The 25436-nt window shown below is 49.7% G+C and overlaps 6 protein-coding genes across 6 annotated transcripts; 4 read left to right on the forward strand and 2 right to left on the reverse strand.

Moving 5' to 3' along the window:
* Window positions 1–473: 473 nt before the first annotated feature.
* Window positions 474–2045, forward strand: ENH_00086560 (RNA-metabolising metallo-beta-lactamase domain-containing protein, putative; the record flags this gene model as incomplete). The annotated part of the gene is made up of 3 exons (XM_013577756.1): window positions 474–824; window positions 1055–1828; window positions 1950–2045. 3 exons carry the CDS (start codon window positions 474–476, stop codon window positions 2043–2045), a joined length of 1221 nt encoding a protein of 406 aa, XP_013433210.1.
* A 497-nt stretch (window positions 2046–2542) lies between these two features.
* ENH_00080240 (hypothetical protein, conserved) lies at window positions 2543–2830 on the forward strand (the record flags this gene model as incomplete). Its single annotated transcript, XM_013577757.1, has 1 exon — window positions 2543–2830. The coding sequence occupies one exon, from the start codon at window positions 2543–2545 to the stop codon at window positions 2828–2830; it is 288 nt and encodes a 95-aa protein (XP_013433211.1).
* Window positions 2831–3957: 1127 nt separating this feature from the next.
* Window positions 3958–6975, reverse strand: ENH_00080250 (TCP-1/cpn60 chaperonin family protein, putative; the record flags this gene model as incomplete). Its single annotated transcript, XM_013577758.1, has 10 exons — window positions 3958–4205; window positions 4308–4403; window positions 4483–4714; window positions 4841–4946; window positions 5090–5304; window positions 5417–5677; window positions 5794–6045; window positions 6143–6364; window positions 6494–6580; window positions 6736–6975. The coding sequence occupies 10 exons, from the start codon at window positions 6973–6975 to the stop codon at window positions 3958–3960; spliced, it is 1959 nt and encodes a 652-aa protein (XP_013433212.1).
* Window positions 6976–11688: 4713 nt separating this feature from the next.
* Window positions 11689–13076, forward strand: ENH_00080260 (hypothetical protein, conserved; the record flags this gene model as incomplete). Its single annotated transcript, XM_013577759.1, has 4 exons — window positions 11689–11778; window positions 12195–12270; window positions 12390–12601; window positions 12780–13076. The coding sequence occupies 4 exons, from the start codon at window positions 11689–11691 to the stop codon at window positions 13074–13076; spliced, it is 675 nt and encodes a 224-aa protein (XP_013433213.1).
* Window positions 13077–14180: 1104 nt separating this feature from the next.
* On the reverse strand, window positions 14181–19644 carry ENH_00080270 (guanylate binding protein, putative; the record flags this gene model as incomplete). The annotated part of the gene is made up of 15 exons (XM_013577760.1): window positions 14181–14370; window positions 14492–14566; window positions 14676–14770; window positions 14935–15064; window positions 15157–15290; window positions 15549–15634; window positions 15787–16476; window positions 16758–16911; window positions 17049–17172; window positions 17296–17740; window positions 17889–17949; window positions 18053–18381; window positions 18580–18651; window positions 18787–18900; window positions 19017–19644. 15 exons carry the CDS (start codon window positions 19642–19644, stop codon window positions 14181–14183), a joined length of 3327 nt encoding a protein of 1108 aa, XP_013433214.1.
* A 2955-nt stretch (window positions 19645–22599) lies between these two features.
* On the forward strand, window positions 22600–24150 carry ENH_00080280 (hypothetical protein, conserved; the record flags this gene model as incomplete). The annotated part of the gene is made up of 1 exon (XM_013577761.1): window positions 22600–24150. One exon carries the CDS (start codon window positions 22600–22602, stop codon window positions 24148–24150), a length of 1551 nt encoding a protein of 516 aa, XP_013433215.1.
* Between the last annotated feature and the right edge of the window lie 1286 nt (window positions 24151–25436).

Here is a 25436-nt window from a genome sequence, read left to right on the forward strand (position 1 = left end):
AGGAAGCTGCATGCTTTATAGTTGAAATGTGACCGTGAATTGGCAACTCCGAGGAAGCTGCATGCTTATATCAACTTTACACTGGCACTTAACCGTTGAGGCTCCTTCGACGTACGAAATATCAACTTTACACTGTCACTTGACCGTTGAGGCTCCTTCGACGTACGAAATATCAACTTTACACTGTCACTTAACCGTTGAGGCTCCTTCGACAAAATAGACGAAATATCAACTTTACACTGTCACTTGACCGTTGAGGCTCCTTCGACGTAGCTTTATAGTTGAAATGTGACAGTGAACTGGCAACTCCGAGGAAGCTGCATGCTTTATAGTTGAAATGTGACAGTGAATTGGCAACTCCGAGGAAGCTGCATGCTTTAGTTTAAGAGAAGGCTGTTTGCGGTGGCGCAGGACAACGCGACATTCCGCTGGACGCGAGGACGCGGCTGAAGGTGTTGTGCAAGGTGAGGTACATGTCTTTCTCGGCGCATGCAGACACCACAGGGATCCAGCAGCTGGCGAGGCATTTGCAGCCGAAAGCCATTATGCTGGTTCACGGCGAGAAAGAGGGAATGCTGAAGCTGGCGCGAGTGCTGCACCGGGAACTCGGAGTTCCCGTGCACACTCCGCCTTCGGGGCAGACCGTGTCAGTGCCTCTCGACAAGACAGAGCCCCGCGTCTCTGTCTACATTCACGATCTTTGCTTCCGCCGCACTTTGGCTGCGCCTAAGGAAGCTGCAGCAGCTGCAGCTGCCAGTTCAAGAGCAGCAGCAGCAGCAACTGCCAGTTCAAGAGAGGCGCTTTGGGAGTGCGAGGACCCCGCGGTGAGTAACTCCGAAAATGTTGAATAAATGGAATTATTGCTGCAAACAGAGAGTCAAAGACACGAGTTGACCTATAAGCGAGCTACTTTCGAATTTGCTGCTGCTGCTGCTGCTGCTGCTGCTGCTTTCCACTGCTGCTGCCTTTTGCGTGTGCGGGGGCAGATGCTTTTGCTCTTAGACGGACTCAGCGAGAAAGCCTAAGTGGGGGTTTGTGTTGTGTTTCTTTTCAGTTGACAGCTTTACTGGAATCTCCAGTAATGCGAAGGTACTTGCCGCAGTCCGCGGCGAGCGCCCAAGGGCCCCGCTGCTCTTCAGCTTCTCCCTATTGCTTCCCCCCCCCCTCTTTGTTCTTCCGAGTTTCAAAAAGAAGTGCAGCAAAAGAAGAAGCTGGCGGGGCAGCAAAAGAGGAAAGCAGCAGCAAAGAGTTGTGCGCTGAGACTCCCGCGGAAGACCTGCACCTGCTGGTGGACTTCGACAGCCTCGTGGCAGCAGCAGCAGCAGCAGCAACCAACGGCTGTGGGAGCCTCAAGCACTGCAGCAGCAAACAGGGGCACGCTGCAGCGCCCAGCGGGCCTCGCGCTGCAGCAGCAGACTGCGCAGGGGCCTCCCCGGGAAGCAAAGAAGAAATTCAATTTGCACAGTCTGCTGCAGGGGTGGGGGCAGCTGCTGCTGCTGCAGCGGGAGGCCCGCCGCGCTGCATTCAGCTGCTTTCGCTGCGCTATCGGCATGAAGTGGAGATGGAAGCTGCAGTGTTTCAGCAACTCCTCCATCTGTTCATGGACTACATTGTTCAGTGCAGAAAAGCTTATGAGCAGCAGCGGAGGCAGCGCAGCGCGAGCGGCGAAGCGCCGGCTCCGGTGTCTCTCGAGACACCCGAATTCTGCGACTTCGGCCACCAGCTGAAACTCAGCCAGATGGAGGGAGGCGGAATCATTATTGAATTTTTGTCTCTTGTTGCAGTTCACAATGGGCGTGACCGGCTGCAAATGCAGTGGGCAGAGACGGTGGGCTTGCTCTCACGAATATCTATTTCAAGTCTCACAGAAACTTACTTGTGGCTTGGCCTTTGCAGTTGCATGCACTTGTAGTTTGCCTGCGAGCACTGCTGCGAGGCGCATTTTGCAGGACGAGCGGCGGGATGGGGCTGTGTCGGCCTTTGTCGAGTACTTCTCCAGAATGGCGGAAACAAATTCAGACTCGAAAGCGGGTGAGGGCTCGTAAGAAGCTTAATGATGCATCTCGCTCACAATCCCGCAGCAGGGTGAGTTCCCTCATGGCTGGCCAGTTGCCAGCAGCTTGTTCGGCGTTAACGAAAACCTTCGTCGCGGCATGCAGGGTGCTCGCAGCACTAATTCGAAATGTTGTGTTGTTCCTTCCGATTTTTGAGGACGTTTGTTTTTTTATTTAGCTGGGGCTGAGAACGCCAGCGTGTGGAAACGGGAGTTCCTTCTTTGCTGGGTTCTCACAGTTGAAGCGAATAGTTTGCGTTCTGTGGTTGAGCCATGAAGGCAGACCCTTTTTAAATGTTTTTTAGGAAAAACTCTGCAGAGCCAAGATGTTTTTCGATGCATGCTCTCAGCTTCCAATGAGGCAGTTTGTCCATATAGAAGGTGGACGTACATCCCAGAATAGCGCACAGCAGAAAGCTGCGTTCAGGTTTTTCTCGCATGGCCGGACGCAGAAAGCATATGCAAGGCTTGATATTTTAGTTTGCGACAATGTTACATTCAGCAGCGTTTGCTGCAGCTGCAGCGCTGTACAACGCAGTACTTGCTGGTGCAGAGCCCCCCACGGCGCAGGCGGGCATGGTAGTCGGACAGCTGCGCGTAGCGCCAGCAAGCGGAAGAAATGCAATGATCGGCATTGGGAATGATCCCGATCAGTTTCAAATGGGCATCGATGGATCGGGGAACTTCATCATAGCAAGCCCACGAGCAACAATACTGAGCGTGGACAGCGAAGACACCATGAACATCTATGCCAACGTTTCGACCAGGTGTTACTGAACGCTATCTTTATATCCCGCCTCGCATTAATATGAATAATCAGTTCTTTAAACCTTCAAGGACCCCTGCTGGTCAACGGCGTGCCACAATTTCGCACAACGCACCGCGAAGACTTCTCCGCAGGGAAAGCTGAAGGTTGGGACAACCCAGGTTGGCTGCAGACCCTGCGAGCCAGGCAGACGAAACACTAATTGCAGAGCAGCGGCACAGGAAATTGTGTCGTCATGCGCCGGAATATCCATGTTGGGAGGCTACGGGAAGTTTGCAAAGGTATGAGCCGAAGTACATTTGACTGGGAATTCAACTAACAAGGTCTCAGGGAGAAATCAGCAAAAGTTTCGGTCGCCTGCCGCCCCACAAGGAGCTGCGGGTCAAGGCCATTTTCCACTTTATTGATGCTTGGGTAAAGACTTGTTCCTAAGACGCAGTGCTAGCCTTAGTCTACTTTGCAAGACTGCAGGTGGGAGAGACCGGCTTCATGCGGCTTGATGTTGGTAAGGCAAAGAGAGAAAAACTGCAAAGACATCTTTGCTCGCATTTGCTGGACAAAGGGCCGGGCGGCGAGCTCGTGTACTCCTGGACTGAGCGGTATGGCTGAAGCACTGGACTTTTTGAAAAAGATGAATTGGCCGCCGCGCCAGACACTCACAAGACTTTGAACAAAAAGCAGTAAATGCTTGTGGAGGTAACTTCCCCAGCTGGCCTGCACTCGGGGCTTGCGCGTGACCACTGGTCACCCCCAGGCCCCGTTGGTGAAGGAAAGTTTTCTACACCGATCGAAGTCGTCGTGCCTCACGACAAAGACTCGGTGACTGTTACGTTTGGAAGCACCGTAAGACAAAAGTGTCACTGCTGGCGGCAAAAACTCTGAAGAACTTGGCCACAGATCGAGACAGATGACCCGTTTGATCAGAGCTGGGGAGTGAGCCGACACAAGCTGTGCAACATCCTCCACAAACGCTACCCAGAACAGGTTTCTGCAGTTGAGATAGCTGTTCGCTAGTTTTCAATGCCTCTGGTCAAGGCCACCAACTTAAGCAACTTGCTTAATCGTTTTCGCCGAAAGCAAGGCAAAGTGACTTGCACTCGGCACTCCTCCTGGCATTGTACACCTGGCGATCCGCCGATCACAGTTCAGCTTCTTCTTGAGGAGTCTTGTTCGCCTCTTGTTCTTCTTCAATCATCATGCCCTCTGTTGTGAGGACAAGTCCCGCGACTGAGGTTGAGTGTTCGATGGCGGAGATGCACACTTTGGCCGGGTCAATGACGCCCTGACTGATCATGTCACCAAACCTGTTTGTTTTTGCATTCCAGCCAAATCCGAAAGGCTTCTTGGCATTTAAGATTGCGTTCACCACTCTATCGCCGTCAAGGCCTGCAGCAATCACCCGAAGACAGAAAACATGATTGCATGCATGTATCGAAAACGAACTCGACAGCGCCCAGGACAGTGTGCGTTTCTGTACGGAAAACGTACCAGCGTTTGATGCAATTTGTTTAGTTATAGATGCCATCGAATCCGCCACAATGGTGGCTCCTGCCTTTTGCAGTTCGATTTCACTTTCCATCTCCTCTGCGCAAGTCACAACCCACGCCGCAGTCGCACTGTGAAGCACAGGCAGCAGGAACTGAGAGCGCCAGACAGCACTTACCAACAACTTGGAACTCCTCGCCAGTTGACTCATCGACTCCCTTCATCTCCTCTCTAGCGGTCTTCTCCACCATGTCCAGGACTGTCTTCCGGAACTGCTCAGTGCTAAGCGCCAGGTACGTCACGCCGCCGCCAGGCACGTACCCAGTTTCAATGGCAGCTCGGACTGCATTGATGGCATCTTCGTACCGCAGCTTCTTTTCTTTCTGCTCTGTCTCCGTGGACGCGCCAATCTGCAGATCTCAGGCAGAAGCAAGAAGCTGAATAATTGCCACTGGTTGTGAACTCATAGGATAACTAGCACGCAAACAGGGAAATCCTCCGCTTTTAGTTGATCCCGAAGTCTGTTGGCAACATACCATAATCCTTGCAATGCCTCCTGAAAGGGCAGCAACACGCTCGCCCAATTTTTCCTTGTCGAACTTCGACGTGGCTGAGTCGATCTCTGCCTGGAGTCTCTGAACTCTGCGGTTCACAAGTCATAGCCATGGCGAAAGAAAGCCTTCACTACTTTTGGAAAACGCAGGACCGCCAGTAATAAGCCACGCGGAATGCCAACAAGTAACAGCTAACAATGCAAGAACACCAGCAGCACGGCCGCAACTCACCTATCTTGAATCTGTTGTTGGAACTCAGGCCTTGTCAATATGGACGTCCGATCCTTTCTTACAACTATACCCTGAGCGCTGCCGATGTGCTCAGCAGTCGCATCTTCGAGCGGGAGCCCCAAATCCTTCGAGATCAGTTGGGCGTTTGTGGCCACTGCAATGTCACGCAAGTAGTCCTTGCGCCGCTCACCGAACGAAGGGGCACGGATGGTCACCTGAACAAACAAATTTGAAATGAATGTTTGCATTTAGCTGCGTATGAGCGCCGTTTCTATGGATGTCTCATTTGTGTGCCATACAGCCTCGCTTTCCGCTGTGAACCCGCACCACTTTGAGCAGCCTCCGCATGCTGTTAATGATGCAAGTCTGAAGCATGTCCGTGGAGAAGTCCTCGGCAATAATAACGAGCGGCTCCTTAGTTCGGACAAAGTGCTCGAGAATCGGCAACATGGCTTGAGCGCTCTCGATCTTGTAGTCGCAGACCATCACGTGGGGGTTCTTCCACTCAATGAAGTCTGCCTCCTCGCCGAGCAGGAAGTACGGTGAGCTAAAGCCCCTCTCGAAGGTGTAACCTTCCGTGAATTCAAGCTGCAACGAAAGGACAACCGCAGTGTCACTCATACTGAGTTCTTTTCTCGTTCAGACACGTAAACGGTATCCATGTGGGTTCAAGATTCTCCTGAGGGTGAGCTTTCTTTGCCCACATTGTCCTCTTGCGATGGATTGTTCTCCAGCACAATCGCAGCGTGGTTGCCCAGTTTGTCGAAAGCCTTCGCAATCACTTCGCCCATCGAGGCGTTTCCGCTCGTCGCAACAGTCGCGATGTTCAACAAGTCGCCGAAACCGTTGACGGGCTTCGCAAGCTTCTTCACTTCATCCATCATGATGCGCGCAGCTTTTTGAATACCGCGTTGCAAAGGAATAGGGTTGTGGCCTTGGTTCACGTACTCAACACCCTATACACACACGAAGCTCAGCAATCACTAGGTCTACCAGCCACTAGGGTTTCCAGATTTAGTTCAGGCCTGGGACCCACGGGGCCACGAATAGTACCTTCTTCGCTATTTCCGCTGTGAGAATTGTTGTGGAAGAAGTCCCATCTCCAGCCCATTCGTCAGATGTTGAGGCAACTTCCTGCACAAGCTTCGCTCCTGCATTGTGTGCCCTATTAGGAAGCTCTATGTTCCGTGCGATTGTGACTCCGTCGTTCACAATCAGCGGAGGCCCGTAGTCCTTCTCCAATAGCACGTTTCGGCCACGAGGCCCGAGTGTTACCTGCATGCCAATGGCAGCAAGCCCTTTACACGGCGTGCATGCAAAAACCCACCAACGTAACAACCAGGGCGCTAGAGAAGAATACCTAGAATCGAAAAACGCTTCAGGGAGGCAAGAACAGCGTCTTACGCGAACAGCATCAGCAACTTGCTGAATCCCCTCTAGCAGTTGGTTTCTGCATTCATCGGCCAAGATGATTCTCTTCGATCTTCTTGCCTGCGAGCACAACAGCCTCCCATGCCACTCATGCTGTCCACGTGGTTGCGCACCTCTTCCACCAACTGATCATGAAATCTACGGAACACCAAAAATAAACCGCATAAAATACGTAGCAGGGAGATCGAATGACTCTGCACTCGAGAATTACTCACGAAGACACCTGTGGATGACGGGGCCTGCCTGACAACGTGTGGGGCGGCGAAAGTTGCCAAGGAACTCGAGCCCATCTGCCTAGTAGGCGCCAAAGTTGTGGATCTCAAAGATCCCATCCCGTGAAGACTTGAAGGGCCCATAACGGAGCTTGTTCGCGAAGTTTGGAAAGCTCCGACAAAAGACACAAAGGCGGCCGCCACCAGGGTGGCCAGAACTAGCAGAGCAGGGTGTCCCCCCATTTTCGCTTGAAGGGAAAATAACGCTCTGATTTACTTAAGTTTAGTTGTATTTGCAGATAATGGTAAACCATGAAGCTGCTACGGGCGACAGACAAGTGGGGCTGTCTGTTCAGGCTAGGCCTTTGTGGGTGTAGGATGTCCACGGCCACTGCTCTCGTAGATGTTCTGCAGCTCAATTTTTTTTTCTACGGAGAAAATGTTATCATTCTTATGAATGGAGTTCCTATAATGTTTGAGTCATCATACTTTGAGTGTTTTTTGCCCTTACCGCGCTGTCGTCATTCGGGTTGGAGCACTCGAGGCGCAGCATCCGCAGCCTCGGTCTACAGCCGCTTCCGGCCTTTCGCGGTTTGGTGTATGTAGGCTTACTCGCCTTATATTCGTCTTTAAATGATTCACTAGTTTATCAACGTACTTAACAATCATATTTGTTACTTAATTAAGCGCTACATGGAACGAAGGCAGGGCTCGGTGTAGTTGTACTGGCGCGCAGGCATGTCTCAGGCGCACATGGAAAATGGAAACGAAAAACAGCAGGTAAAGCATGGTTTCGTGAACTTATTTACCCGATCATGAGGGTAGATACTGTTACGACCGAGGTGGAAGTTGCAGGAGGAGACGCTGCAACACTGCGGGCCAGGGATGACTCCCGATGCGATGAGGGATATGCACGGAACCACTCAGTGGCATCTTTTTTGCTGATTCTGGATTAGACAAATATGTTGCCATCGCGAGTACACTTTTTCCTGACGGTCTGGAGGGAGGTGGCTTTAATCTATCCGGGACTCTTGATAGTTTGGCTTTGGGTCCGTCGCAGTATCGACTTGGGGGAAGGCATGTTGTCTCGACCCAGAATCCATTTATACAAGTAATGATTTTTAGAACAGATACCCACGGTTAAAGGTTTTAGGAGGCCCTAGGCACCGGGACATTTCAGTGCACATGAATCCCCAGAGAGTTCTACTGGGTGCACTTAAGTAATGCAGGGTACAGTCCTAAACCAGTAAACTTCCGGCAGACAAAAGTAGGGGGGAAGAATACAGCGTCAGCACTTCCCTAACTGTAGGGCCGTTAGGGGCACCGCCGTGACCCCGATTGCTACTGACAGGCGCTTCTGGTCTTCTAAACTTAGTGCTAAACATCAAGTGAACATTTCCTGAACAGAGAGGACACAGACAGGCAAACGGGCTGATAAAGAAAGCGGGTTTGACACGAACCTGCACGTAACGCCTTCATTGTTCCATAACTGGTGCTAGACCGTACAGGACAGCAAAAGAACCCGCCTGCCTGGGTGAGTGACTACAGCCCGCTAATTTCCATCGCGCAACTCGACGGAAAGCCAGCATGGGAATATTTGCACATTGAACACTTGATGCTTGATGTAGGAATTCTGGGAGTTCTGAAGGGTTTAGAAAAGGAGCTAAAGGACTGATACCTTTCCGCAACGCCCGACTAATCGACTGATCGGCAAGTACAGAGACTCTGCTAGCTGGGTCAACGCCACCCCAAAACGCTAGGTTTGCCCGCACAGTCTGAGAGTCTAGCCACCAACAAAACTTTCTTTTACATGCAGTTGAATTTATAGCCAACTTGTAGGTTGAACGAATTCGTTAGAGTTTCCGTGGCGTATCAACGTCCTTTGACGTGCTCAATTCATTGCATGTAGCACTACAATGCATGCTCATGGAGCATTTGCCTACGAGCTAATCTCTCTAAGGCACTATATAATCAACGATAGTTTCTATAATAAACATATTTGAAGCTTTCTGTGGGGCCAGGAATAGGACGTTCGCTAGCCCTCTTTACAAGCCAGGGGGGTAGGCGTCCCAAGTCTGTCGAGTGTGCACGCGCTCATTTAGGGCTTCGCTAATCAAAAAGCGCACTTCTATTAAATATAAGTCAAGCTACACACGTTTCAAGAACTAGCTTCAAGTGGTAGCCTACGCCAGCAAGAATTGACTGACAGAGCTGCACAGTGCAATGAAGCCCTTAAGTAGTCTCGGTCCGTGGCTTGGATTCAAACGCATCCGGAGTACACCTACGATAAAGTATGTTTAGAGAAACAGTATTTTGAGTGTGGCGAGTTCTTCTTAGCTCTACAGCAAGAAAAAGGTTTTGCTGTTTGCATTCTGCAGCAGGCGGGGAAACTTCGCAGACACAGGGGTCAGACGCTGCAAATAGACTCCAGTTCCATTTGTATCCACTAAAAATTTCTGGATTTAAAAAAAAGTGTTTGATTCTACGTAATCACTTACACCATTTGTGCGCGTTGTTAAGAATGCTTCTACAATAGTCGGTTACTCAGGACAACGTTACGTTCGCTGCAGTTAGCAGCTCTTCCGCGATCTGAAACAAGAACCTTCCGCGTATCAACTGACGCTGAAACACAAATCTCAGGCTTCACAGAACTTGTGCCGTGAACGTGTGGTGTGCACTTCTCTAATTGGCCGTCCATAAACGCAGCCACAAAGCCTGCTGTGGAGATGTCCTCATAGAGACTGCCCAGCGGAAGCTCGCCAAAACACCAAAAAAGACGGGAAAAGTCAAAGTGATGGAAGGCAAACGAAATGGGAGAAGCAGCGTGAAAACATTCTTACTCCAAAGAGCTAGTTGAGTAGCACTGTCAAATTTACAGATCCACACTTCTCTCATTGATCGCTCAGGCATAGCTCTGAAACTGCAAGAGCTTGTGCCGTTGAAATGTACATTGAATCTACACTTGCCAGGCTTTCCAACTGTAAGTTCCCTTATTGGCGACACATCAAAGCGTGGAACAGCACCCAAAAAGTGTTATGCTTGGTGTATAATGCAAGGAAGGTCTGAAAGTCTTTTTCTTCTCGTGCAAAATAGACACGGTCGGGACAGGGCTACCCGACTCGGTACTGCAAAAACTAAAATATTTGTAGAGGCCCAGGCTGGGTTTGTTTTTGTGAGCTACCACTGAGCAGGCAACGCCTATGGTAAGTTATTCCGCACGGGAATGCTCTATGAAATCGCATCAGTACATGCTACAGAACGCAGGCAGCGTTGCCCGCCGGTTACATTCTGCAATAGCAGCACTTACCTCAGGATGGCAGTCTGATCACGAACTGTGCCCCAAAAGTGAATAAGGAAGTACCTCTAGTGCTTCGGAATGAGCGTTCGCTCGGGATTTATGCTCAGTAAAGCGGTCAATCTCACGATTCTACTTGTCACATTATACCGTCACAGGCTGCAACTTTGCCCTTCATGGTGCCCTGGCAGGGCACCATGAAGGCCCACCAGAAATAGCCGCAAAACTTCTTCACAAAAATTCTCTCGAATTTTTTGCATGTTTGGTCTGTGCTGCATTGGGTGGCGTCTCAGCGCTTTTGGAACCAATACTAGGGGCGTAGCAACACAATTTTTGTGCTTGAAGGCTTATTTAATAATGACCCGTGTACACGGATTTCGCGTCTCTAGAATGCAGCACCTACCCAACCTGGAATAGATGAGCGCAAGTTCATATTTTTGAGTTGAATTATATTACTCTTTGCTTCTGGGTACTTGGAAGTGCAAGGAGGCGCGAGTTGTTACGTGGAATGCAAACCGCCAAGCGGGGTCCATGTACAAGGCCAAAAAAGCATATGCAGCAGAACAAAGTGGAGAATATGATGTAAGTAGAGATAGGTTGATTCTAGTCAACACTCGCATAATTGCGTTAGCATCATCAACGGGTGCAGGTGTGTGTCATCTCTCAGCATGTGTACGGCTACTTATGTCCTTCCAATGTTCCGCAAACTCCTCTGGATGTTTCTGCAAATCAGACAAAACACCTTGCTAGTTCGTGGCTAGCAGGACAATCAGCTTAGGTGCGGTCTCGGTTAGAACACGATGCATTTTACCCAAACATGGCGGAAGCATTGTGGAGATTTCAACGGGGCTAGTCCCCTCCCAAAACCCCCCTTCCCATTCTTCAACAATAGTCTTCTACTTTCTTCTACCATTTGGCATTGCACTGCCGTCTTGCATATAAATATTTTGCTGAAACTGAGATTTCTTCAGCACCTCGAGCCCACGCCTTGTGCCAGCCGCTGATCATGATGGAGGCAGACACAGGTTTCAAAGAGAAAGCGGCGACTATTCGGCATTCAAAAACATAAAGGTACGTTTTACTGGATAGAGTAGGTCCTCCTACTCTGAGAATGAGTGAAGAGGGCGCGCATGCCCAACGATGATGGTGGACCGACAAACTGCCCACCATATGGCTGCGGAGAATTAACTTAAATTTCAAGAAGCTTTTCATCTAATCCTTCTACTTCAACTACAAGTTGTTTTCTGTGAACTTATTGGCGAAGTTTTAAGTCACTGAATGGAGCGTTTGCGGTCTTCGCCGTCAGTGCATCAAACGAGCGTCTCGTGCCCGGCCAGCCGACTTCGTTCCGGTGCCGCCCACATGTTGCCCTTGCTGCTCGTAGGACCCATTTGTTCCCATTTGAGCCGTCCGAAAGGTCTTCTTCTCTTGAATTCTTCTTTTTTCAACTGAAAGCGCTTTTGTCCATGTGTGGAGGGGGCCATCTCTTTGAACCAGCAGTGGTGTTGACGTCGTTGTCCACGTCGATTTGAGCTCGCTGCCTCGGGCACCCAACCAGGCAATCATTGGGACCCATAGACTATCTACCACATAATCTGTCACTTCAATTTGGTCATTTTTTAGCAAATCATTATCCAACAGCGGCGCAGACAGCTGCTACGATGGGAAACAGTGCCAGCGCCGACGACAAACCTAAGCGTGTCGCTGCCAAGGACCTCCGTTGCCATACATACGTCAAGACCTACAGAGAGGTAAATACATCTCTACATAGTATCTGAGAGACTCTAATGAGGAAGAGTATCAGTCTGTGTACCCGGATTTTGCTACTGGTATCCCTTCACGTGGACTTCAGAATTCCTGCCATTCGTAGAGAGTACCTCATCTGCGCAAACCCAGATGGGCGTTAACTCACGTCGTGACAAGTTACTCTTAAAATTTTCAAAGTTTTCGGAGCCAGCAATTAGAGCCTTATGACGGTTGATTTCCTGCGTAGCATGCGCTAGTGGGTGCGCCAGTGCGCCAAGGACCGACTTGAACGGTTGGGTTTCCCCTGAATTTTTCATTGAAGGCTTGTGAAATCTTAGCAGTTTTGTCACAGCGCGTAACCAATTTTTTACCTGGCGCATGCGTTCACTATAGAAGCTGTCTGCCAAATGGTGCTTCTTAGGGCGATGCAGAGCTTCCTGAGGACCCCGACTTCCCCAAACGCTTACTAGACCAAACGAGATCTTTCGATTTCTCCAGTAAGACTCAGTGAAACCTGAAACGGCCTAATATAGCTCTCTGAGGGAAGCTGTACTTGGAGAACGTGGTGGCAATGTACGCGAGCAACTCGTTCCCTTCATTCTTTTTGTGTATGCAGAACAAGTTGGAAATGGAAATGGAACTTACATATTTTACCCGAACAAAGATAAGCCCAAGATGTGGGTGGGACAGTACAAGTGTCTGAACCCTGGAGACCTTCTGTGCAACCAAGCCTGCCCTCTAGATGCATCCACCGCTACTCACTGCAACGCAGCGACTGCAGACTGCATAGACCCCGCGGGCTGCGGTCTCATGCAATACTGCATGCCGGTACGCGCCTTAATTCATTAGATATCCTTATTCCTAGTTTCATAAAAGTCATGCCTTCCTTGCTGCTGATCACTGCCCGCAGCAAGTGCCGTGGAAGTTACTAAACCTTGACGTGAAAGTTATTACACATGTCTTCTCTCTATTGGGTGTTAGTGAGCTTCCTTTTTGCTGTCTACAGGGACCGGAGTTCTACACAAAAGACAATGGAATAACTGAGTTGCCAGGCGGCACTGCGTATGCCACAGCTTCATCAACGAACGAAGATCAAATGCGCATCGAGCAAGAGCAAGTCAACAGGATGGCGCAACAGACGTACGCAACGGTGACAGGCAACATGTACGCTCACGAAAACTTTGAGCAGCGTCTTGCATTCAGCCAGAATCTACACCGCAGTAATTATCCTTGCACGCCTGTCATGACGAGGACATATCAGGGAACCAACTGTCCCCCCAACACTCCTTACCAACTTCGATGAGACACTCTGAAGGGATGGTCTTCACTCACGAGTCAAACGGCACGTGCAAGGCCACAGATGCTGTATAGCTTCTTGCTAAAGTAGCCTACGTGTCGCGGGCGATGGGCCCGATTCTCGCCTGCAGTGCTGACTAGGGGCTCTGCTGTTTGACTCCTCCGTTATGACGATGAAGTCGATACTGACTTGCCATCTTTTCAGTGGATATTTCCTCTACAGCGGTTTTGTGGCATTTCTAGGTAGGAAGCGTCCAGCGACCGGCGAAGCAGCCCATACGGGGAGCCTGTGGTTTAAGCCTGGCTGACGCTGCGTGGGATTAAGCACTAACTACGCGTTAAGGCAACCATGAGCAATCCACTTAAGCAAGTAAACGAGTGCACAGTGAAGCGATCCGTGCTTGTATTTAGCGGTTAATCCCAACCTAAGAAAACCCTTATTTTAAAGTCCATGTCGTCCCGTAAGTGTGACCCAGGAAAGTGGGAAAACTGCACTTAGCTTAACTATTGCAAAACAGCTAGTTGTGTTATACTCCGAAGTGAGTTGCAAGGTGGCCTTTCACGCAAAGCGCATTGAACTGTACAATGACTTGCAGAAATGTGCAATCGTACGTAGTTAGTAAATCTATCTACAATAAACTCGAAGTCAGCGCACTGTGGGTAATGTAAACGCTTGTCTTACGCCAGTAAACTTATCGACTTGCAGAAATGTGCAATCATAAACAGTTAGTAAACCTATCTGCAATAAACTCGAAGTCAGAGCACTGTATGTAGTGTGACTCTTTTCTTACGGCCCCGCTATGCTTCTACTGATTCAAATAATAATCGAAAACAAAGGGGAGAAACAGTCAAGCCTCAATCCGCTCTTCAATGCACACAGGGGCTGGCTCTGCACCGGCATAAGGACTGGAATGCACTGTCCACCACAGCAGTGAACAGAACCAATTCAAGCGCGAGAAAGCCACAGACAATGCGTTACTTCAATGAGTCAAACTGGTAAACTTGTGTCACCAAGTTGTGCTTTTGCCCATGATTTCACTTGAATAGCGTGGGAGTAACTTATGCTCCACTGAAAAACGACAGTTGCAGACAGGATTTCACAGCGCTTCATTCACATGATTGTGCACTTGTTCCCAAAACAACGTGGCTGGTCGTTCAAGCCCACGGCACTATGCTTGCTACGGCGCACGCCGTAGCGGTATCCATCGTCTTCATCCATTACCCGTGAGTGGTAGAGGGCGCTCAGCCGCTGGTTGGTTTCTCTCTGCTCCGCTAGTTCTCGGCGTAGCTCCTTCGTCTCCCTAGAAATGCACGTAGCAAAACAAACGCCACAGGCTGCCTTCAATATCTGGAAAGTGGAACCGCAACTGCAAGCGTGAGATATATCTCAGAGGGCGTCAGCCTCCTGGTGCAGGTACTCACTGTTTGTGCCGTTCCTCTTGCAATGTTTGCTGTTCACGTTCATCCTCAAGCTCACGCCGGAGCTGTTCAGCTTCGCTGAAGTAACAAAACAAGCAACCCACTTTCTTGTTAGTCCTTCATCTCAAGCATCAATGCTCCAAACTACACCTATTCAAATTTAAAGTAAACCCGTCAGCATTTTTACTTGTCCTTGTTCTGAAGTTCCTGTTCGAGCTTTGTTGCCTTGTCGCCTTTCCTTTCGGCATCCATCGTTTTTTGATGAAGCAACGCAGCCGTCCGCTGATCCAAAAACAACGATTCAGCAAAAAAAGTCCCGCTTGTGCGAGGTTGGAAGCAACGGCCGAGACAGCTCGTTGAAAGGGCTAGGGACACATAACTTGTAGTGACACTCAACAACAACAATTCTCCAAATTGGAAATTTGGATGCAGCGTGCTTCGTATACCTCTGAGTCACGCGCGAGATCCTTCAATGCGTCAGCAACGGCTTTTGCACCTTTGGATAGCAGCTGGTCAATGTAGTCGTTTAGAACTCGCTGGTGTACATGCTGAGGGCCCCGTACCTCCGCGTTGTACCTGTGTCAAATGAAAACTAGGCAAAAAAACTAACCGCTTATGCTAGGCATGTGAGACCAAAATTTTCTCTCGTCGTCGTTCTCTGGACTTACTCTTGGCGTAGCAAATTAAGGTCGTCGCTAAGTGCCTGGAGATCCATGTACAGCTTCCCGCTAATCTTCTGGTCAATGCCAAGCTTGTCACTGAGAAGCTTTGCCTTCTGCCGGCATTTCCACTCAGCGTGTCTCTGAAAAACTCAGTTGATCAGAGACGTGAGTAAATGAATGTGCTGGCACCAATTAACTCGGAAACACACCGCGCTACTCAAAAGGCGCCAACCACGTGCCAAGGAAAGCCTCTGTGAGTGTACTTCAATCACTAGGAATAATGAATCGCACAAAGTGGAACCGATTAATAGGCAAGATCGGAGAACTAAAAGGGAGCTTTACGAGGGTGCAAAAATGAAGCTAAAGGCTCATCATTTGTTCAAACTGGCGTCCCGTACATCGTTCTCCTCCACCGCTCGCTCAGTGATACGCCGAAGCTTCTCCTTGAGCTGTGTCTTGTAGTGACGAAGAACCTCTTCGTCGCCTGAATCCCAAAAAATCAAAGGGCTAGAAAGTCACAGCTGCAGCTCTGTATTTTGTGCTTCAATGGTTACATACAGGCCACATTGAGAAAGTCTAGGTGCACTACAGCTTTGCCTGGGTTTGGCAGGTATGACGGCAAAGTGCCTAGCTGACCGATCGCGTGGATCTTGAAATGCTGTAAATATTTCCGTTGCAACTGTTCCGCTCCCTCCTGTAGTTCCTTTGTGGTAACAGGTAACTTTGCTTGAAAGGCCTCTCTGAGATCCTTCGTAAATGCTTCTTCGCACACTTGCTTCCAGCGCCGGCATTCATCATGCTGAATGGAGCCGAGCAACCGGACACTCTCCGGAACTTCTCCCTCATTGATGCCTTCGACAAGCTTTTCCAAGATCCTTGTGAGAGCAATGCCTGTCAGTGCGGTCCCATCGAGAGCCCTCCCTTTGCAATCCCGGAAAACGCGGCAACGTAGCTGCGCAAGCCGTCGCTGATAAAGGGGAACAAATTCCGAGACGCTGACGGACTCCAGAGCCCGTGTCTGAGTTTGACCTGATGGCGGCTGCTGCGAATACGCTGTATACTGTCCAAGCGGAGAGGGGAGAGCGACGCAGTCACGATCTTCGAATAGCTCGGATACCTCCTGGCGAGCCATGCGAATCTGAGGGTTCTCCAAGCCTAAGGCCAACTTGCTGAGGTGTTTTGTCTCTCTAGATACACTCAGGCTAAGGAGGGCTTCGAGGTAGTCGCCAGCTGTAAGAGGGTTTTGCTGCTCGTCGACCATGGACATATTGAAGTCTTGAAGAACCCACAGAAGAGCAGGAGCCCTCCAACTGCTCGAAGAAGAAGCTGCGGCGCGTTCAGAAGAATATCATCACAATCAGATAAGGGATCTGATAATACCCCGCACGAAACCGGTGGTACATACTGTGAAAGCAGATTTCGACTCCATAGTTCGACGTGCTACAAATATACTGTTTTTTTGCAGGCTTTGTGGGGGCTAGAACCTGCTGTACAGTGATCCCACAATGAACTCTACAGCTGGGCGACAGCTGCCCTAATTACGTACTTAAGCTCAGCCAAGAAAACTCTAAAGAAACGGAATCTAGACAATTTGAGCTAAGACGAACCAATTCCCGGCTTTGGTGGCAGCGATGTCATGTCTGCCTTGCCTTTTGCGGCAGGGGATAGAGTTGGACCCCCATGGCTTGGCGTTGGCGGCTTCTGGTTCGGACGGTCTACGCCTCCGTGGGTCATTCGCAAACGTTGAGTCCATGCCGATGCCTAAAACAGACAGATGAACGTGCAGGCTAGCAAGCTGGGGACTCAGGCGAAATTCTAGTCCGCGAGTAAGTATGCCACATTCGTACGCACATCACTGTAAGCTTAAAGCCCTTGTGTCCACCTGTCATTCAACTCACAGATGCCAAGCTGAAAAGAGTGTCACTGTCGACAGCTCCTCTCGTAACGAACACCAGAAAGTGGGAAACGAGTAGAGCAAGGGTAAAGAGGCGTTGATCGTGCTCTACAGTTTTTCTCCTGCTTCTGGAGCAAAAAAAGGCAGGCATCACAGGGGCAAGGGGCTCTACCAGCCATCATTTCCAAGCGTGCTACACCCGAACACTCAACTGTAACTCCAAATGACGAGAGCTGGAGAAGGTCACTGACCCGATTCCTTCGAAATCAAGGACAAGGTACACCAAGTTGTCTTTGTCACCTTCCGATTCCACAGCTGACACCCAAACCCCCTCTGTTTTGCCCTCGGATTCGGCTCGCTGCACAAACCGTGAGCCTTTGTGGACGACCGGAGCTGCAGTAGATGACCCAACAGCGAACCCCACGGTGCTGGACATAATGTTGCTGCACGATTCAGAAAAAGCCACATGAAAGCATCTTTCACTCTTTGTAACTTCGGCTTGAGAAGAATAGCGAGTGCGTATGCCTTGCCGAAATCTAGATATGCCGTCATAAACTGCAGTGGAATAAGCAAAAACCCACTCGTCAAGGAGAAGATTTGCTAGCCCTGACTTGCCAGTCTGAAGCTCTCCACAAATTGAAATAACGGCGACGTATCGAGTTGACAGCTCTGCAAGCCACCGGCGAGCGCCTTCATCTGAAGCACAATAAAAGGCATCAGCTTCCGAATGTGCTGCAGACCTCATCCAGAAAATCTAGCGCTGGCCGCAAACCATGCAAGAGAGCCTGTCCTCGACTGCTGCAAACGGAACGAAACGACTTGATTAGGGAAAAAGTAATCTTACCAACAGTGAGGACTTCTTTGCCGTCCCAGCGATTCACGTGAATTAGTTGCATGGGCCGAGGCTGAGCAGAGCAGCGTAAACAAAACATCAGTCGTGATTTGCAACTGACGACTGGAATGACGGGAACTATGAGAATATTACTCTAACTTTTCCTTCTGCCCTACCAGTAGTTTCTTTTTTGTAGTTATTAGCCTGCCGTCTCTACTGTGGGCTAGTGGATTGCTTAGAAGAGCTGTTCCGCGATCTGAAGGAGCCTGTCCTCTGAGTGGAAGACCCATAATTCCATCGACCAACAGCATTGGCTCGGTCAAACTGGTAATGGTAGGCCTATCAGCAGCCTCAGCATTCTGTGTCTTTTGCTGATCCGAAACCCCGTGGCTTTTGCGCCCTGCAAAATCCTTCTCGTGAGGCAGCGAAACAGCAGGGACTCCATCATCGTCTACTGCCGCAGAGTCGGCCACGATTGGCGAGGCTGGGAATTGCCGGCGGTAACCTGAGCCCAAGAGAATTGAGCAGCAGACTTGCAAAGCAAGGTCTTTACCACGTTATTCAAGTGCACACGCAGCAACTGAACTTTTTGAATGAGAACAAAACCTTGGGACTGATACCTAGGTTCAACTTATTTCACCTCAAAAGGCTTCTTTGAACAAAAGAAGTGTGTCAGCTACAGCTGTCTGGCACTCAGTCTTACATGAAGTGTAGTAATTTGTTGTCCCACCAGTTACTGGGGACACAGCAGTTGCCGGCTCCGCGTAGTGAATTGCTGAGGGGAAAAAAAACCGCATTCTACACGGGCACGTGAAAAAGGTGCAAAGACACTGGCAGGTAGCGGGAACAAGTGCTTCCTGCTGCCATCGCTACAGTGAACTGTGCAAGCCAGCACGGCGTGAGTTTGTACTTTCCGTATACGGATAAGATGGAATCTCCTGAGCAACGTTTGCAGGGGAGAAGTAGCTATGAGGCGCAGCAGCGTGCGGAAGTGAACTCCTCGTAACGGATTCCCGACCGCTGACTGAAGATAGCACAGGACCAGCACAGTGGCTTCGTCACTTTGAAGCGACATCAAAATTGGCACACGCTACCAAGCTCTGAAACACAGCAGGCGTACATAAGTATGAGCTTGCTTACCTCCAGGAAAGACTGCCGATGGGTAGGACGTCCCATCCGAAAGGACCACCTGGTACGAGCTGGTAGCTGGCAATGAAGCCGCTTCGCCTTCTCTTGGCACCACGTAGCTATTTGTATACGCTTCAGGAAATACAGAGCCAAGTGCTGATTGCATGTACGATGAGCGACCGTAGCCTTCCATGGTGCCGCCCCTGCGTAGTTCACGAGTTACCCCAGATATTCCTTCTCCTGGGTTCTTGGCACTACCTGTGTGGATGGCACCAGCTTCGTCTTTGCTTTCAGGTTGGGGACTGTGGGATGTCACAGCAGTTTGACAGTTCTGTGGGCGCTGTCCCTGAACGCCAGCAATGAAAGTGTCTAGGCTGGCAGTCAAGTTTACATCACTGCCTTCGACATCAACAGATGAAAGGCGCTTGACGGGGCAAGCGTTGGTTCCTGTGAGCTTTGTCCCCTCTGTATATGCTCCTGTGAGTTTTCCGTCGGGATTGTCCGCAGGGTAGTTCTTGAGGCCCTGACGCTGTTCAGCGCCGCGTTGCAGTGACTCAGTTCCACTGGTCACAAAGCCAGCGGCACCGGCGGAAGTAACAGATGGCAGATCTGGTCCAGGTGGCAATGGAGATGCAAACATCTTTCAGCAGGCCGCTAAGTGCTTGCGGTGCTCTCTGAGATACGCACCCCCCCGGGGATTGCAAGACAGCGAGCACACTATGCGGTTCCTCAGCAGGGAAGGTAGCAAAGCCATGCGGAGGAGTCTTCGTTTAGTGCCATGTGAGAAAAGCTAATATCTTTAAAACTTCTAGTGAGAGGCGACTGCTAGGAAGCCAGCAGCAACGGCCTTTTTGTCGATCACGGCTCGTGGGTGACCACGACTCCTGTGACCCCTGGTCGCGGGCGGTTTCTGTTCGGCGAAACAAAGGAAATGCTTCGGCCTAAAAGCCGCTAAAGCAGAAAAAAATATTCAGCCTCCTTGCTTGTAGAAGGTTGTTTGAGCCAAATGAAACACTCAATCAGTCCGCTGCTGAAAAACCCGCCTGCGGTCCATGATATCCCGGTGAACACGTTGCCACTGAGACGAAGTCAAAAAAAGGGTTCTCTACTCACTTTCACCCACAGTAATACGAAAAGGTGACATTGCCAATGGGTTAACGATTGTCGATCGCACAGAAATCAAATGTGCGGATTTGGTCCACTCCAGCCCCAAGCTGAACGGGCCTCAAAGGCGCGGGAAAACAGACTGAAGAGCTGACGAACACATCAAAACATTTACAACAAGGTATATTATCTAGGAGATGAGCATGATTTAGGCAAACGAAATCGATCCAAAATGTGAGACTCCACGAAGCCTGTTTACCAACAGGACTGACATCTGTTCACAGCATGCTGACCCTCATAGTCATCAGTCCTATCTTTTCCTTTTAACGTGCTACCCTGCGAGTAAGATGCCTTTCAGCAAACGAGGAATTATTTAGCTTTAGCATATCAGTTACTGCTTCGGTGGCTGGCCATCGCGGAGCTTGCCTGAGGGAAAAGCAGTTCCAGTTGACAGCTGCACTCTAAAGCGGAAATAAACACGTTGATTCTTCTTATGAGGATCATTCATTACTTCTCTCTATGCAGTGTTCTCTCTCTTTGACCCACCACTGCTGAGGTCCCATCTTCTCAGCTCCAAAGGTCAACGGTCAAGTGCGTTTCTTTCATCTCCAGTGGTCTCGCTTTAGCCGGCTAAAGTTGAATTCCATTGACGAGCTTTCCACTAGCACGGTGCGAAGCATAGCACTGCCAATACAATGTAGTGGGGGGGCACCACTGGTGCTTCCACGCACTATCAAAAACACTTTCGGAAAGATAAAGTGAAGAAGCAAACTACATAGTACTAGCAGACTTGAGCTCGTCGCAAGCGGAAATATCGAGCTGAAGATTACGAGATATTGACAGATATGAAATAACCCACGCGAACAAATCTTTGAATATGGAGCATGGCCGTTGCTTCGGCTACAAAGCAAAGAGTTTTGAAACTGTTTGACACTTCAGAGCAAAGAGTTTTGACACTGTTTGACAATGAAATACAGCTGACAGGCGATCCAATAAAAGCATTGTTTGATTTTTCATTGGAATGAAAGTTTCCGGATCACAAGTGGAGCTAGTATCCTAAAACGTGGCCTTGCGCAACTCTCCAAGGTGAAAGCTAGTGCCGCAATTGCCCATGCCAGGATTTTTCCCTGACCTCAGTGATTGAACTTTTTGGTTTTTCTCCCAAGTAGCAGATAGTAATGATAGAAGGTGTTTGTCTGCCTAAGTACCTTTTTCAGGTCCGATAAAGGGCCCGAAATGTCCTGTGGATTCTGTTAGCACAGGGCGGACCATTTCCTTTTCCCCCACGTTTTCTATGAAACATGTGAAGCTGGGACGGTTGCAAGCAAAGAAACGGGCAGTTCTAAGCTGCGGGCACGTATTGGTGCTTTTGAAAAGTGTCACGCGCGACCCTTCAACTGGCATCCATATTGACACAAAGCTAGAATGAAACTGTCCGTGTGTTGCAAGTGTCGCTAAAACTAAACTATAGCATGTTTCGTCTCTCTTAGTTGCTTAGGTGACCTACTTGAAAATGCCATGCTTAATTGCCCCATTTAGCAGCTAAGCTCCTTCGGGAAACTGACTACCTGTGAGACAACCAGAGAGGGTCGTGCCGTCTCCTGATACAACTTCGCACTCAACATTTGCTCCATTCTTTTTTAACAAAACCTAGTTCCAATACGAAGACAATTTGAGCAATCTAATTTATATGAAATACAGAGGACAAAAGTTGATATTAACAACCTCCAGGAGTCAGCACACCTCCCCTGAAGGTACCAAAACAGTGCGACATGAACTCAACACCTAGGTTGCTTTAAAATTTAATCCTTTTGCCGTTTTTGTCTTTTCCCCCAAGGCGGGCACGCGTATTAGTGCTCAAAGGCGTAGCTGGCCGCGCGCTGGTGAGCAATAGCGATCGTAACGGGCAGATGATCTAGATACAAATGCATCGCGACTTTTCCCTTTATGATTGACAAGATGCCACAAAAAACCTACGGTTATTCTCACTGCGTAGTCTTTGAGAATGGTACGTGCACTTAAGCATCGTGAAGCAACTCATGCAAGGAGCGTCTATGCCGGGTAATTGTTGCATTGGGCACCTCGACTTGGATTTCGCCAAAGCTCCCCACATGAAACTTTTCTTGCATGAAGAGTGATAAAATATTTACTTGGCGAGAGAAATTTTGTTCCCTTGTGACCACACTTCCCGTGGTTCGTTTGAGCATGACCGAGACGACGCTAGGCGCATGCTGGACCAGCCTGGTGCCCAATGTGTACGCAAACACAGCAACGTGGCTATATGCTAAGAGCAATCATGGGAATCATTTCAGATGTCAATTGAGTCCCACTCTGGTCGCTGCTTCATGTTTTACTCTTCACGGGTGCAGCAGTTAACATCGAACGAGGGCCCCCCTGAGCAGTGACCACTGGTACGCCTCGTGAAGTCTCTTGTCTCGCCCAAGGCGGCGGTGCTTGACGGCTTCTTCCCTTTCTTCTTTTATGCCAGAACATGACGGAGCAAAAAGATTCTGGAGGCTGGTGGGCCTTGAAAGCCCTGCAGATGGTGCGTCGTGTGCTGCCGCGGGCAGACTTGCCGGGCGCCAAACAAGCAACGCCCCTCAATCTGAACCGTTACGTTTTGCTTTTACTCTACATTCTCCAGACGTTTATGACGGGATGCGTTTACTTTGGCTGGGCGCCGCTCTCAGCAATGCTCCTAAAGGCCGGAGTATTCAGTTTCAAGTGCACTCCTGACGGTAAGGGAGGTTTTGTAGACGACCAGCGGCAACAAGGCAACAACTACATATGTGATCAACAGGATGCTTCTGTACAGAGCTTGTTCGTCATCACGTTGGCTACCCACTGCACGATGAGTGCTGTTGCTGGCGCAATGATGGACACGTTGGGCCCAAAGATCACTTCGATGATTGGACAATGCTTCAACATTACAGCATGGTGTCTCATCTCCACGCTCAATGCAGATTCCCGCGTGCGTGCTTACATGGGCTTTATCTGCATGGGCCTCGGTGCAGACACAGCTTTTCTTCCCACTCTGCTCATCACGCGCCTGTTTCCCGGGTCTGCTGCCACGATCATCACGTTGATGGGCTCCGCATCTTCTGCCTCCTTCGCTATTCCGCTTATTTTAAACACGTACATAGCAGATGGTGGCATTTCGGGCTGCTGGTGGTACGTTGGATTTGGCCCTTGCCTTTTCCTTGTAGTTGACGCACTGGTGATGCCACTGAAGCCATTCATTGCGTTCGACGATGGCCTTGGAGAGGGCCAGATTTTGGAGATGAGCGATCACTCTGTAGCAGAAAAGTATCCGCCCCTTTCAGAGCAGGAAACTGGAGACTCAGACGCAGAGTCACTGGCCCCAATCGAAACAAAGGGCCAGCAAGAGCCTGACGAACCGCATGAGGCACAACTGAATCACCCCTTCTTGAGGACCATGTTTTCAGAAAAATATATACTCATTGTTGTCTACTTCGTTGCAGTAGGATGCATTACGGCTTTCTATCAGGAAGCGCATGACCGAATTCTCGTCCCGGCTGCAGAGGACTTCTTAGGTAGTGCGCTGCCCTTCTCGTTCATCCCATGCATAATTTTGGGGAAACTGTCGGAGAGTATTGGCATTCTGGCAGTAATGGGGATCGTGAATACAGCAGGCGTCCTGGCGTACGTTTTCAGCTTGAAGCAAACGCTCGCCATGGGCATCTTTTCTGTGCTGTGCTTTACGGTCTACATGGCACTGTTCGTTTCGCAAGTATTCGTGTACATCGAGGAGAATTTTCCTGCGAAGTTCTTTGGTCGACTCATCGGTATTGTTCAGATGGTTGGAGGCTTATTGTCTCTTTTGTGTAGTCCATTATTTCACCTTACTGTGGGTTTAGGGGAAAGAGAGTTATATATTGTGCAGCTCCCGATAATTGGCCTGCTGCTTTCAATGTATGCTGTCTTGATTCGCATGTTTTTTATCCGAACGAGGCCCCTGGTGTTGCGGACAGCCATCGATCAGAACGGGGGCAGTTCTGATTCTGCAGTGCAGGACCCTTGAGTAAACTAAATATGCAAACTGGGCTTTACAAAACAGCCATGGACAGCTTTGCAATGTTTTTCGTTTATTCGGCACGCAGCGGCATAATCTTTCAGCGTGAAACGAGTTGTGTCGTGATCCCGCATGCCGCTGCGGCTCTTTGTGCGTGCCAAGACAGAGCCGCATGCACAGAATATCGCTTGCTTCTAACTGAGTTACTGCGGTTTATTGCATGTCGGTGCAACGCTGCATAAGCGTATACGCAGCACAGCACTGGCTTTTCTTTTCAATCAATTGGATGCCAGTCAATTTCTTATTTTGCAGTGCAGCTACGCGGTCTGAGCTTGCCAACGGCGTTTTAAGCTCCCTGAGAGGACGCCAACAGCGTCCATTTTAGCATCGGCATGCAGTTGAATACAGAATTATTCTCTAGCAAGAATAGCTACTGAAATGGCTCCCTGCATCAGACAAACAGAGCACCTGGGACGATACGTAGCAGCCTTTCTAGAATGCCCATTGTAGTTCGGTGCACCGTGTACCTGAGATCTACGCAGCAGAGAATACGAAACTGCTGAAAAGGGGCTACTTGGTCCTCGCGCTGGGCGCTTGCAGTCCCTGCAACCCGGCGGCGGACAGTGCTCGCGTGCACAGCTTACTTGGTGCACTACTCTCAAGTACCCAAAAAGTGTCTACCCTATCTGAGGAGCTGGCACGTATTCGACGAGGCGAGACCATTGCAGACAGGTAGCTCGAGCTAGCTAGTTGAAGAGAATCTGCGGAACATGAAGATGCGAGGAGCGCTATGTCTAGATATTCAGCTCATCACTGGTTCAAGTTGAGTTGTGAATTGGAGGCAGAGCCATTCTTTCTGCATCAATACGTCCCCCAAGCCGAACAACGGCTAATTGTGTGGTTTTAATACGCGTGGGTTTTGTACTTCCACGATCTTCCTCTGGAAGCAACGTCGCATCTCCTGACAGAAGCTAGGCATTGTGAGAGTTGGTCCAGCGCATACCTACATTTCTTACCTCACTGAATGACGGTGATGGAGTCATTTGTATGCTTGAAAGATGGTGCGCTAAGAGTCTGAACTGCGGCGCAGCCTGCAGTTCAGAGCGCGACCATTGCATCGTTTCAGCTGATTGCACATCTGTGCGGACACCTTCAAAAATTTATTCAGCTCTGCAAGTGCCTTTGGTTAGAATTCAGGTATTCACATAAACTCAGACAACAACCAAACAGTCCCTGCCCGATACATGAGCGTGTCTTCGCCCTTTGCCCATAGCTAGTGCTAGGGGATTTGGCAG

Source organism: Eimeria necatrix, genomic scaffold (genome assembly GCF_000499385.1).
Source record: "Eimeria necatrix Houghton genomic scaffold, Enh_scaff86, whole genome shotgun sequence".
In the NCBI taxonomy this organism is placed as follows: domain Eukaryota; phylum Apicomplexa; class Conoidasida; order Eucoccidiorida; family Eimeriidae; genus Eimeria; species Eimeria necatrix.